This window comes from Melanostigma gelatinosum (genome assembly GCF_949748355.1).
Source record: "Melanostigma gelatinosum genome assembly, chromosome: 6".
Taxonomy (NCBI): domain Eukaryota; kingdom Metazoa; phylum Chordata; class Actinopteri; order Perciformes; family Zoarcidae; genus Melanostigma; species Melanostigma gelatinosum.
In genome coordinates, this window is record NC_136639.1 from 15,848,975 (window position 1) to 15,862,161 (window position 13,187).

Genomic DNA, 13,187 nt, shown 5'->3' on the forward strand with positions numbered 1-13,187 from the left:
ACTTTGTTTATAAGAAGCTAGGGATGGGCATTGGCATTTTTTTGTACAAATATCATTGTATATAGATATAATCCTGAATGCACTGTTACAAGATAAGAATATACAATTTGAACTGAAGTTATAAATAACAGGTTTGGTTGTATGCTCACATTCAGGCCTTAGATCTGCATGCTATAACTTACTTTCATGGATGAGTTAAAAAAATAAGTCCCTAAACTGTGAGTATTCGATTTAGATGCATCCGCAAAAAATCTAAAATCTGCTAAAACAAACAAAGTGCAGAAGATCCCTGAACTCAGCTTTAACAGACTCACTAACACACACATGCAGCTTTAATTTGTGATAAATGACAACTTGTAGAATTACAACATCTGTGTATTGGCTGTCTTGCTACTGTATTCGATTTAACAAATTCAATTATATCCTACTTTGATCACAGACTAGTGCATGCACAATAGATTCATGTATTTTCTAGAGAATACCCCTTTAGATAAATCCAATATAGAAGTTTAGGGTTATGTTTGGTAGCGGTCACCTCCATTGGGATATTCTTTGTCACTAACTCAGGGAACTGAGGTTTGTCACCTGGACTTACAGGCAAAATAAGCAGAAATTAATTTGTTGCTTTCATACTTGTTTTCCCAGTTATTGTAATTTCACCGGTTCTCTTATGTTCATTCAGAATTGCTTGTAATGGGTACTCCACCTGTTGTTTGTGTGTGCATTCTTCCGTTTATTAAAACCAGGAGAACAGTAGACAGTGAGTAGAGTGAAAGTCAGTAGAACATGTTTAATGATTTTCAAGTGACATAGCATAGTTTGCAGGAGTTTCATTCTTTGAGTCGGGATTTCTAAAAACATCTAGTCAGTTGAGCCTCGCTTTCATACAATAAAAATATTCTGGGAAAAATTACACAGAATAGATAAATTCACACACGTACAAGTTTCACAAATTTATAAATGAAATATCGAATAAAGATGTTTCCTGATGAGGACAATACCTGGGAGGCATCTAACACACACAGTACACACTGTTCACAATGATATTGCAAACGACCCGTTGAGGTTTTTTTTACATTATTTGGGTACAATGCACCTTGAAGACTTATATATAAATATATCTATAAAAAGTGGAGTAAAGGCATTACATGGTGTTGTAGTCATCAAACTAGATTTGAGTTACACAGATCTATAAACAGCATGAAGGGTTCAGCGTTCATCAACAACTAGGAGATACACATGAATCCACTGCTCACCAGTTGTACTATACTGTTGTGATGAAGTAGATTTTGTAAGTACTATCACATGATGATGATTTATCAATGATAATATCTGATGGCTGCACAAATCACACAACAAAACAAACATGGACAGAGGCTCTTTGGAGGCAGGAGAAAGCTTCTTATTGGGATGAAGATTTGACAAAATGTCCGTCCATAATGCCTAAGTGTTATCACAGCACTGGTTGTTGTAGTATTGCTAACAGTGAAACACAAGAGAAGGATATTCTAGCACCTTGTAAAGACAACATGACTTCAGGACGGTGCTGTGCCATTTGAGGACTTCGACTATATGAAGAAATTAAGGGAAAAGAATTCTGGCATCAACGTTTATGTTCTACAAAAACTGGAAAAAAAAGATTCACATTATGAAATTGTTTTCATCAAACAACAAACAATGACTGCTTCTCCTGTACGAACTAATAAAGGCACTTGATCTTTAAGAAGCTCTTGAGATGATACACGTTGGCAGAGATATCTGCTGCATTTTGAGGTTACACATCCCCGACTGAGAGGAGAGAAGCCTGATCATTTGGTGGATCGTCATCTGCTTAAAAAGTCCCACTGATTCCTGAAAACAGCTGACCCGGGGTCAGAGGTCATATTCTGCTGCACACTGCTGGAGGTACCACTCATACAGTTTCCCCTGTGGAGGAAAATCAACTGTGTGAGAAAATTCACAATTCTGACGTTTCAGATTTGACAAATGAAATGTAGTTGGTCCATTTAAACCTGTGCTGAAGTTATGATCATTTAGATGTCAATGAAATATTGGGATACGTTATGGTCTGCTTTTTTTGTTGCAATTTTAATGTGTTCAAATTCTTCTTCAAAAGACTTCTTATGCATGAGGGATTCACAGGAAGTGACGCTGCATGTAATCCAGCATTACCCTTTGTAATTATTTAAAATTGATATCTACTGACATATTACTACTTTTGTATAGTTGTTGTGTAAATGTGGTAGCAGTTAGCAGTAAAGTTGTGGTTTCGTAAAACCAAAACAATTAACTGAAATGAAAGAGCTGCAGAGTCAGATAATCATTTTCCTCTGTGTTTCTAATGACACCTTCTCCATTAAACAAAGTTATTATACATGTTATTACTGCGGCTTTAATACATAATAGCATAATGGCACAAAATAGAATCGAACCTTCTTGGTTTTGACGATATCCTGGATATAATCACTGTACTCTGTCATCGTCCTCTTCTCTTTCTTCGTCAGAGTCTTATTCCCTCGGCTGAGAATGAAGAACATCACAACAATAATCACGTCCTCTGGGGGTGTGTGTGTGTGTGTGTGTGTGTGTGTGTGTGAGAGAGTGTGTATATGTTTGATGTGAAGCTACTTTGACATAAAACACACACCCTCCTTGACAAAATAGAAAAAGCTCGACTTTATTTAAGTGTTTAGTTTTAAGTACCTTGGTTCACATATGGACCAAATGGTCATGTGCATGTGTGTAAGGCTGCAATATACAAAATATCAAAATAGTTACAGATTCATTTTCTGTTGATCATTTGATTTATGAATCAATTTTCTTTTTTCCGGCTCCACATGTGTTTATGTTTGTATTGTACATTTGTAGAACTCACCCTGCAAAATACTTTGCTAGGAACAGCAGGAGGTAGCAAAAAGCTCCAAAAATGATGACAAACACAACTTGTCCATCTTCTGGTATCCAGTCCCATAAATAAATCACCATGCCCTGTGAGAAACACGTTGAAAAGACACTCAGAGAACCAAGTACACCAAAATGTGCAAAATATGAAATTAAATTATAATTTATTGCAATGTTATTTGTTCAAATATCAGCAGTGTGACTCTCTGGACTCACTGTGAAGATGGCGAGGGTCCGGGCCGGTCCTTCACCCAGCAGCTCATCTAGCTGATCTTTGGACAAGGTGTTCACAATGAAACTGAGGATGAAGAGGACCGGGAGGAAGATGCCCTGAGCGCCACACAAGAACGAGTGAAGACGGACGCTTTTGTTGTGAGCCACATCAGCCCTGCGTGCACACGCAAGAAATCTGATTTAATATCACATTTTTCTGCAGCATATAATAATGTTGGGTGACTCTTATCTCCGTAGACACACAATGTGGTTTATTTGCTCTGAGATGCCGCCTGTCATTTTGTATCAGGATAAGTTAGATTTGAACACAGTAACACGTGCTATGCTGTAGGTTGAGAGGTCAAACCTGTCCTGCTCTAGTCTGCTGATGATGGTAGAACACATAAGGTCACAGTCTTTCTCCAGCTGATCCAAAGTCTTTTGAACGGCCTGGTTGATGGTCTTCTCGATGGTCTGACACACCCCATCGATCTGGTTCACACAGCGGCTCGGCTGAACAAGACAAAGGCTCATAAGTGCATCCGTTTTTGAATAATTGTACAAAGATGTGCATCTGGAAGAGGGTCGGTCTGGATGACTGTCCTGAGGGTATTTTGACTGACAGCAAATGAGCACTTAGCAGGAAGTGAAGCTACACTTGCTCAGCGAAAATAAAATGGAGCTCGGGAGGTGTGCACAAATCTACCGCGCAGAGAAGAGCTGTGTGGTTGTAGATCACCAGATGGTGCAGCAATAACTCTGGACTGGGGCTGCCATTGTCAAAGGTGGCTTATCAGAGGTCATGGTTTACACCCCCCCCCCCCCCCCCCCCCCCCCCCAGAGGGGATAACTCTACCAGTCATCATATTGCAAAATGAATCATCCTGTTCCAGCCATCAAGGCCACCAGGACACCTGGAGTGGAGAATTTACATTCAAGGATAATTAATGGCAGTTCAGCCCCTGAGGATAACAGAGAGCTTTAAATCCAGACCCAAGATCAGACCTGGACCTGAGATCTGATGAAGGAAAAATGACATCCTGTTAAATGCCCATCAGGGGAACACATAAAGCCGGCTCACAGTCTTACCCTCTGTGGGTTGGGGATGTATATTGTAGGCATATCAAAACCACATTTGTTGAGACCTGGACGGCGACACAGCTCCTGGACTATCTGCATCATCACCCTCTGCAGAAGTAAATAAATATAGGTCATATTTTTAGGACTTCTTTGGCTGAAAATCTATCGAAATGAAAAATAAGCCACAAATGAAGTGACCTACCATACCTGTCTGTCTGTTTCCTTCCCAGCCTCGTCTGCCTTGCTGAGGTAGAACAACAGTTTGTCTCCGCATTTCTCACTCAGCTTCTCCACGATGTTGAGTGTGCGTTTGCAGAGCGCCTGGCCCATTGGGTCAAAGAACACAAATACCAAGTCGGCCTGTTCTCCTGCACAAAAGAAACATCCATTAGAGAAACGCAACAGCTGCAGAGAAGACGGTAAAACGTACAGCTGCAAAGACATACCCAACCATGTGATGGCGCTGTTGACATCAAAAGGGTAGACCATGTCTCCGTCCACCAAACCCGGTGTGTCCACAAATGTCACCAGACTGAACTTCTTCTGCTTGGAGGTGGAGATCTCAGCAGACAGATAGTCCGTAACACCTGGAACATACAAACGCTGAGTGCGCATACTGTAGGTGCTTCCTTCACAAAGACAAATTCCTTGTAAATAATTAAGAGTTTCGTCCCGATGAAAGCCGTTTCCTCTAATGGCGACATAATTCTTATGTGCCAGTGGAAACTGCAGTGCGGTCAATACTTGGAAACCTGAGGGAGGCCGGTGACACTGAAGATCAGGAACGCAGTCAACGTTTTGTGCTTGCGGGTTTGCATTTGGAATACATTTAATTTAATTTAATTTAAAAAAACGTTCATGTGGTTAAAGACATATGTTAGCCGTCTACACGCACTAACACACATGAGAAAAAAAGCATCAATGAATTCAGATTGAACTCAAACAGCAGACACACCCTCACAGATAGAAACGTCATCAACTTCAACACAGGAAACATTTGTCAGGTGTCCGTTTTTCTCATCGTCTGTTGTCATGGTTACACACAACAGCTCTTCAACTGGCAGCTTTAGCGAGCGGCGTCGGACATAAAGCTAGCCAGTGAAGAACGACTGTGAGGCAACGCGCTGCGAGGTTACTACAAGTCTCCTCCACAACCCCCGACTCTGAGCACCAGAACAGGATCACTATTTAGACACACACACACACACACACACACACACACACACACACACACACACACACACACACACACACACACACACACACACACACACACACACACACACACACACACACACACACAGAGGCCTGGGGTGACACTGAGGCTGTTTCATAGGAAGAGGCAGGTGTTAACAGCCAGCACAAATCCCATCCTTGTGCTGCAGCGAGCAGGGCCACTGCTGCTTCGGCACATTAGCATTCCCTTATGTTTCTCTTACATTGGCATGGCCACAGTATCGATGCATCTGCCTCCTATCACACATCTTAGAAGTGTATTCCCACAGTCTCGCAAGATCGAGCCACGATTGTCTCGCCCTGAGGTGACAGGATGACTGTTGCTACAGTAGGACAAACATCATATGCAGATGTTATCAAGCAGCTTCTTGTTAGATCAGGCGGCCGGTCTATACTTCCCTTACACATGCATGCATCTTTGCATTACTAAAAATACATAAACAGCAATTATGTAAGCCCATTTAATAGCAAGTGAATCAAATCGCCTTGATTCAGACATCTTCTTCCACTCTATTTGAAGAAAGTCCTCTGATGGTGAAAAGGAAAGGAAAGCGATACTTGCCGATGGGTGCTAAGTTCCTCAAGCGACTGTAACTGAGAAGGCTACACTGGAGATCCTGTGCACGAGGGAAAAGGGCAAAGGCTGCAATAATGCTGCATCGACCAAGACTAAAAAAGAACTAGTTGGACAAAACAGGTGAAACCAGACGCAGTGCAAATACATCTTAAGGAAATGACTAAACAACACGGCCTGATGAGTCATCCTCAGTCCCTATGACAGGTAAACAAATGCCTGACAAAGTGCATTTCCAGAGGCGGCGTTGAATTCCCAATGAAAAGCCTGCTTGTATTCCAGCATCAGATCGTTGGTGCCGCTCGGGGCCTCGCAGAGTGGAGCTGCTGCCGGGCTGTGCCGTCGCTAATGGCTGTGACATTTCTCAGCAGCTCCTCCTGACTCCACCGCACTGCTGTCGATGGGGCGTGTGCCTCACGAGCCATACCGTGAGCGCTCCGGTCCGCACCCAGTGAACCCTCGCTCTCTAACACACTCACTGTCAAACGCATGCACATACATTACCGCCCTCCCCCCTCCACACTGATGCTCCCACTCAGACACGCAGGCACACCCAGACTCTCTGCACGACCACCTCAACATCCAGAAGCTTCAGACCACTGCTGACGCACAGAGAGCTGAGACCAATCGTCTTAAAAAAGAAAATATGCCGCTAATTACGTCTCTTTCTTTAATGTGACAGTTATCTGGACTCCATTATCTCAGGAACAAACGGCTCAAATGTGATGAGATGGGAACAGGAGCCTGGTCTGATTTATAAATAAAATGTAATACGTCAAAGATGTGACTCAGCGCTAAATAATCAAGGTGAAGCACCTGAACTGATGAAACATACAATCATGAGTGACACAGAGGATTAAAACAGGATTTCAGTTGAATCGGTTTATCTAAAATAGCAACATTTCCAACTTCTGAACTTGAACTGAGTCTGTAAGGTACGCTGAGATTAACTTCAACAGCTCCCATTAGGAATCGGGCCACACAGCAGAGCTCTATCTTAAACCTCACAGGAACCCATCTGTGGCTGCAGCTCATGATTCCATTCAACTGCTGCTTACTGTCCCTAATGCTGCTTCTCCTGCTGTTCCAGCAAATGGTAACACTTTACCCTCTCTTTGATGTTTTCCATCACGATGCCAGCAGAGGGGGGGTGGGGGGGGGGGGATCAATAAAAAACACAATCATTTGCATTTCTCAATTCCACAAAAGTGATGACAATAATTAGAATTTTCAGGTATTAGGGAGACGTCAATGAGCATGTGTTGAGCACTAAGACTGCAGCGCTGAGCTCAACATCGCACAAAAGGAAGCAACATGTCGCGCTAGTTTCATTATCAATTGCAGGGAGATGCAACACCACTCGGATCACATAAAACATGTTCTTTTATGTGAGATATTTTGAAATGCGATGCAAAATGTACACATGATGGTTAATATGAGAACATAAAATGGATTTCAGTTGAGGATAAGGGTATCACCACATTATCAGAACAACCATACGTGTACTTTTCAGAGAGACATTATTGACTTCATACTGATGCTAAAACAAGAAGAAAAGGCTCACCTTTGAACTCAAGAATTGGTCGAAAGTGAGGATAGAGATGTAGCGTTGCATTCCCCTGTGAAAGAGTGAAAAACACAATGTGAGAAATAACCCGGTGAGACAAATACTAATCTGCAGTTCTCCTGAGCTCCCGTCCGCTGCAACAGAGTTCTCTCTTCTCAGTACTTTGCACTCAGTCGTCCAGAAGCTGCTGGGCTGCAGCTCAGTGTGCTGGCTTTAAGCTTTTCCTGTACATAAGCGATAATCCCTCCACTCTGCAGTCCTGCACTGCAAATATATTATTCATCTTCGTCACCTTCACCATAGCAGTATATATACAGAGAGGCAGAGGAAGAGGATGAGCGAAGACTGAGAGGCAGACGTCTCCCGAGCCTGTTTATATGCTGCAAAGAGGCATCCTCTGTCTGTGTGTGTGTGTGTGTGTGTCAATACAACAAAGCCCCTCATTGGAACAGCATACAGAATGAGAGATCACCACAGACTGAGGGAGTGCCCCTCCATACAGGCTGACATCCAACGCATTGCTTCATCAACCTTTATGACCGGATGCAGCTTCCGTTCTCATTACACAAAACTGAGAAGTACCGGCTGAATATGAACGACTGATGATTAAAAACTGACCTGGTAGTGAATTATAAAAGCATTCAAATTAAGCCTGGTTGTATTTATCGTGTTTCTCTTTTCAAGCATTAGTTGGTACTTCTGTTGAAGGGCTCTTCATCAGAGCTTACACACATTAAGTTCTTCAGTATGAGTGCTGAAACGCTGGCCGTCTTCACGCCGCTCTTACCGTCAGTGATTCTCTTTTGCGACCACTTGTGATGAACGTGAACCCCTGTGTTTCAATGGCGACACCTGCTTTCTGTATGTGCTCCTCCGCATACCTAAAATGACAGCAAGAGGCATCAAATACTCTTCTTATCGTTGATATTGCATTCGTAAGAGCACAAAATCTAAAGCAACACCGTATCTCTACGTTATAGGGCTGCAACTATTGTAATAAGTATTGTATCGATTGCTTTTACAGCTAATCATTAATAATTTTAAATGTCAGAAAATAATGAAAATCGTTATTTATCAGTGCACAAAGCGATGTCTTTATATTTCTTATTTTGTCCAAAACTCAAAGATATTCCTTTTATATTACATACAGCAGGTAAAGCCAAAAATCCTCACATTTTTAGAGGCTTGAACAAGTGAATGTTTAGCATTTTGTCAATTAATTTTCTGTCTATCAACAAATCAATTAATTGTTTGATCATTTCAGCACCAATTAAGTCCAATAAACTATTCTGGAGTCTGTGTCAAAGGGTAGTTTATATGTTCGAGGATTGTTTAAAGGTGATCTTTGGTGTTTTAATTTATTAACACCTCACATGGTCAGACAATAAGCTACACAATGTCAAATAGGAACAATTTATTTAAAATGTAAATTAAAAGTAATTCGTTTTCAATAGAAAACTATGAGACCATAGATATTCAGCTGTGGCGTATTAAGTGGGTAGTGGTCCCTATCCCAATATGTATTGGGTTGTATGAGACTGTTGTGGGCAATGTTGCAATCAACGTTTAAGGATTATTGCCATAAAGTACCTGACTTTATCAGTTGTATAAGCCAAAAATAGATATTTGATTATTTTACCTCCAAATGGGTCAATAAAATGTATCACTTACTTGTAAAAGCTTATAAAGGATCAAAATTAATAAAACTGTGGAATAAGGTCATATTTTCTTCTGTTTTTGTTCTCTGGACCAGAGCACGAGAAGCTGAATGGTAAACTGTAGATCACATCAACCTACAGATGTATTACCAGTTAATGAAGGAGCTCTTCCCTGCAGAGTGGTTACCCATTATCATCACAATGATCTTCTTTCTGGGAGGAAGGAGTCGGACTCCGAGGCTGCTGGCAATCTTCACCAGGCCTGAACACACACATACACATGTACACGTACACACACACACACACACACACACACAGACACACACAAAGTAAGCAGGGCATGTAGCAACTACAGAGGCATCATCACAATCATGTAAAGTGTGTGTATATGTGTGAGTGTGAACAATGTGGTTTTGAAAGAGTGATAACTTCTTAAGATAAAGGTTCTACATGGCAGAAGGCTAAGAAAAAATGTAGGGCTGCCCCTACCATGTTGATAAGTCGACTAATCGGTCGTTTTGGTCTTAGTTGAAGAAGATTTCTTTCAGCAAAAAGTCATTTTTCAATGTTTTTTTATGCTGAATGACTTATGAAACATATGAGCACATCCCTGGTGAACACACAATGTACAAAGGTGCTTTTGTGTGATTCTTTGTATTTCACTTAATTTTACAGATCTGTAAATAAAGTATTCAATAAGTTGACAAAATCGTGTGTTAGTCGACTCAGACATTTATTTTGTTGAGGACAGCACAAAACAAAGGGTAACTTTATTTTACAACTGATTTAAAATAATTTCCAAAGAGGTTTCCTTGAAAGAATAATCTACTATTTGAAGGGGAAATTAAGACAGAGTTCAGATGGGACATTTTTAATTAATTAATTCCAATGAATCGCTCTTGTAACCCTGAACGTTTTCTAGTCAAGGTAGGGCAGGTTAGCTGAACTTGTGGCAATATAATATTTATATATATAAGAAATTACATGGGTATAGATTACATTTGTTGAACAATAGACTATTTTGATGATGGATTAGGCTAATTTTAATAATTATTTAGTCAATAACAGTGAAAAAAGACAGATATTCTCTGGTGTTTTGACATTTATCATCATAAACTGAACATATGTGAAGACATTTGAAGATGACTGATGCGATGGGCATTTATTCACAATTTTTGATCATTTATTAGACTAAAAACCAACTGATTAATCAGAAAGAAAATCAGCAGGTTAATCGATGATGAATCACAAATTGTTGGGGAAAAAAAAAAAAAAAAAAAGAAGACAGAAACGAATTCCTACATTCCTTTAATTATTAATAAATTACTTTTGAATATATTTGAGAATTAAGTTTTTTTTTAAATGGAAAGATTATAAATGGAGCTCGGAGATGAAAGCTCAAATGTATTACCTGGTCTATGCTCTATACTCTGGTTATGCACAATCCCTCATTATTCACTAAGAATCTACAATGAAACAATTCATTATTAATGAGCCTGCTTATAATTGTCGTCAGAGAGGCATGTTCCTGTTTCTGTCTCCTCTATTACACCAGAGTAAACTATTGTACTGTAATAACTAAAACTAGACACATACTGTAGCAACACACCACCTCAACGTGCTGTGAGAGCCAGGTCTGCACAGAGTGAACTACACAGTGTAACAGCATTGTTATTATTGTTGAAGACAACACATTTCTGCAAACATTTACCAGGACAATAAAACTAATTTTCTCATTTGTAAATCAACTCCACTGGGCTGAACTGCTTATCATACAGTATATTACAGAAGGCTCCGTTTACGCCCGTTTCCCTCATGTGTATGTAACATTGTGCGTAATGGAACCTGTCAGTTTATTGGCTGCACACAGTCAGATAGGCGCTGTCCTCCGGAGCTGCGGAGGAGCCACACCAGTGTTCAATGTCACGTGTTTTGCTCTGACAGACAGCTGCTTCACTCATTAACCGAGCAGCGTTTTAGTTTTACGTTCAGTACAAACTTCAGTCCTACGAACCCCTGATTTACATAACAGCACAACTATGCGTGCTAAATTGGATCTGCTTTACGGTCCTAACTTCGCTATAACGTTGACTGATATTAATCCGCGTTATTGATTATTTACCGTTCTCGCTGTCGACATATAAACTGTGGCATTCTTTCAGTATCCTCTCACTCGGTGTGGTGATCGCAGACTCCAGAGGGTTTGCCACAGACCGGGGCTTTCTGCCCGACATTATGAGCACAGCCACAGCCGCCTCGCTGCTGTTTCTTAAGCCATCAGCGGAAGGGTTTCAGTGTTGCACAAGGGCTCCCGTGTGCGGATGAAGCGCCGTCTTGCGGTCAAACCCTGACACGACAGCGAGGACAGACTCATATCGTGAACAGGCAACAGGTTACTTTTCAAGGACTTGAACCTTGGACCTGCCTCTAAAAATGTTTGTCTGCCGGTTTATTGTTTTTATTGGAGACATGACCAGGACTAAGATGTCTGCAGATGGAAATCAAATGATGTTGTTGATGGATCACGTTGTAAAAAAGTAATTTCTTCTTCCTAACTCTGTCTCTGACAGACCATATTATTCAGTCCAACCAGTTATAATCAGATCCATCAATACATTGATCTGGTTATAATTGCAGTCTGGTCAGCGATAATGGATTGGACCTGCCTGGTTTGGTCATGTATGAGCTATCTTGAGTTATGCATTTGTTGACAGAGACATGATCTGTTTGGAGACCACTAACAAGGTAAACCAACATCATCAGTCAACATAACAATAGTTTGTAGAAGCATTTACAACACAGATATGATGGGTTATAGTGGGACCATGCCCGCCACATTTGCTTTAATAGAACTGGCTCCAATGCAAAACTAGATTTGCTGTCAAGATGACCTTTCCTTCTTTTATAGGTTCCTTGCAGAAAATGAGCCGTCGGTACAAAGTCGTCACAAATCTGATGATAGCAATGTGCTTTCACTACGCTGTGAATGTGAGCATGAAACATTAAATGGTTAGTTAGCTAGCTAGCTTGCTGATTCCTCTGATTTCATTTAAAATCAATATCATGACGTCTTCACCATCTTATAGGTGCATTATCACCACAACTGATTGTGGATTTAGAAGATCATGTATTTTCCATGATGTCTTTGTCATCGAGTAGATTTCCAATGACGACGACCAGATGTTTTGGAGTACAATAAATAAATCAACAGTTAAAGTTGACATTAATTCAGTTTGCTGCAAATCACTTTTGTTTCTTCCTGTAAGGACAGTTGTTGACCAGTCTTCTCCTTAAACTGTCCAGATATACGTTTAGAGGAGCTGGCAGAGACCAGTGCAGACAGTTACATCCATTACAGCCATTACATCTGCTGCTGGTGTGATGCTAGGGAAGTGAAGTAGTCAGTTTATGTGTTATTATTGAAGTATTATATGAAAAATGATGATGCAACAAACATGGACTCTCTGGCTTAAGGGTTTGTAGCATCTGACCTTCTGTTGTGTTTTTCATTACTGTTAGGCTTCAACTGACTCACTTATTGGGTTTTTAATTTGTTCCTGGGGGGAGATTAGATCATTGTCGCTGCTAAGGATATAGTGTGGTTGAAAAACATAAAAAACTGAACACTTGAAATTGAAGAGACTGAATGGAATAGACTGAATACACATTTAATATTAAATAGGTCTTCACAATGCAAATGTAGTTGCAGTTGCCTAGAAATATTGTTCTCAGACTTCTTTCTTTCTCTTCCCTCCAGTGATTAGTGTCGCACCAGGTGAGATGGTAGACATCCTGACGGGGCATCCGTTCCACAGCTGTATCTTACAACACAAGGTTAAGCAGGAAACTGAACTGCATTAAGTTTGTAGTCTTGCTTTGCTTTGTTACATAAAAGAATACACACACAAAACTATCGAAACACAAGTCACTATTTTTATTTATTTATTACTTCGGTAAA

The 13,187-nt window shown here is 40.6% G+C and overlaps 1 protein-coding gene across 1 annotated transcript; it reads right to left on the bottom strand.

Moving 5' to 3' along the window:
• Positions 1-775: 775 nt before the first annotated feature.
• LOC306779303 (uncharacterized protein) lies at positions 776-11,482 on the bottom strand. Its single transcript, XM_079271169.1, has 12 exons — positions 11,352-11,482; positions 9,380-9,491; positions 8,359-8,452; positions 7,569-7,623; positions 4,641-4,781; positions 4,402-4,562; positions 4,204-4,302; positions 3,482-3,627; positions 3,118-3,289; positions 2,876-2,988; positions 2,433-2,520; positions 776-1,926 (listed from the first exon to the last, which is right to left on the bottom strand). The coding sequence occupies exons 1-12, from the start codon at positions 11,461-11,463 to the stop codon at positions 1,873-1,875; spliced, it is 1,347 nt and encodes a 448-aa protein (XP_079127295.1). The 5' UTR covers positions 11,464-11,482; the 3' UTR covers positions 776-1,872.
• Positions 11,483-13,187: the final 1,705 nt, after the last annotated feature.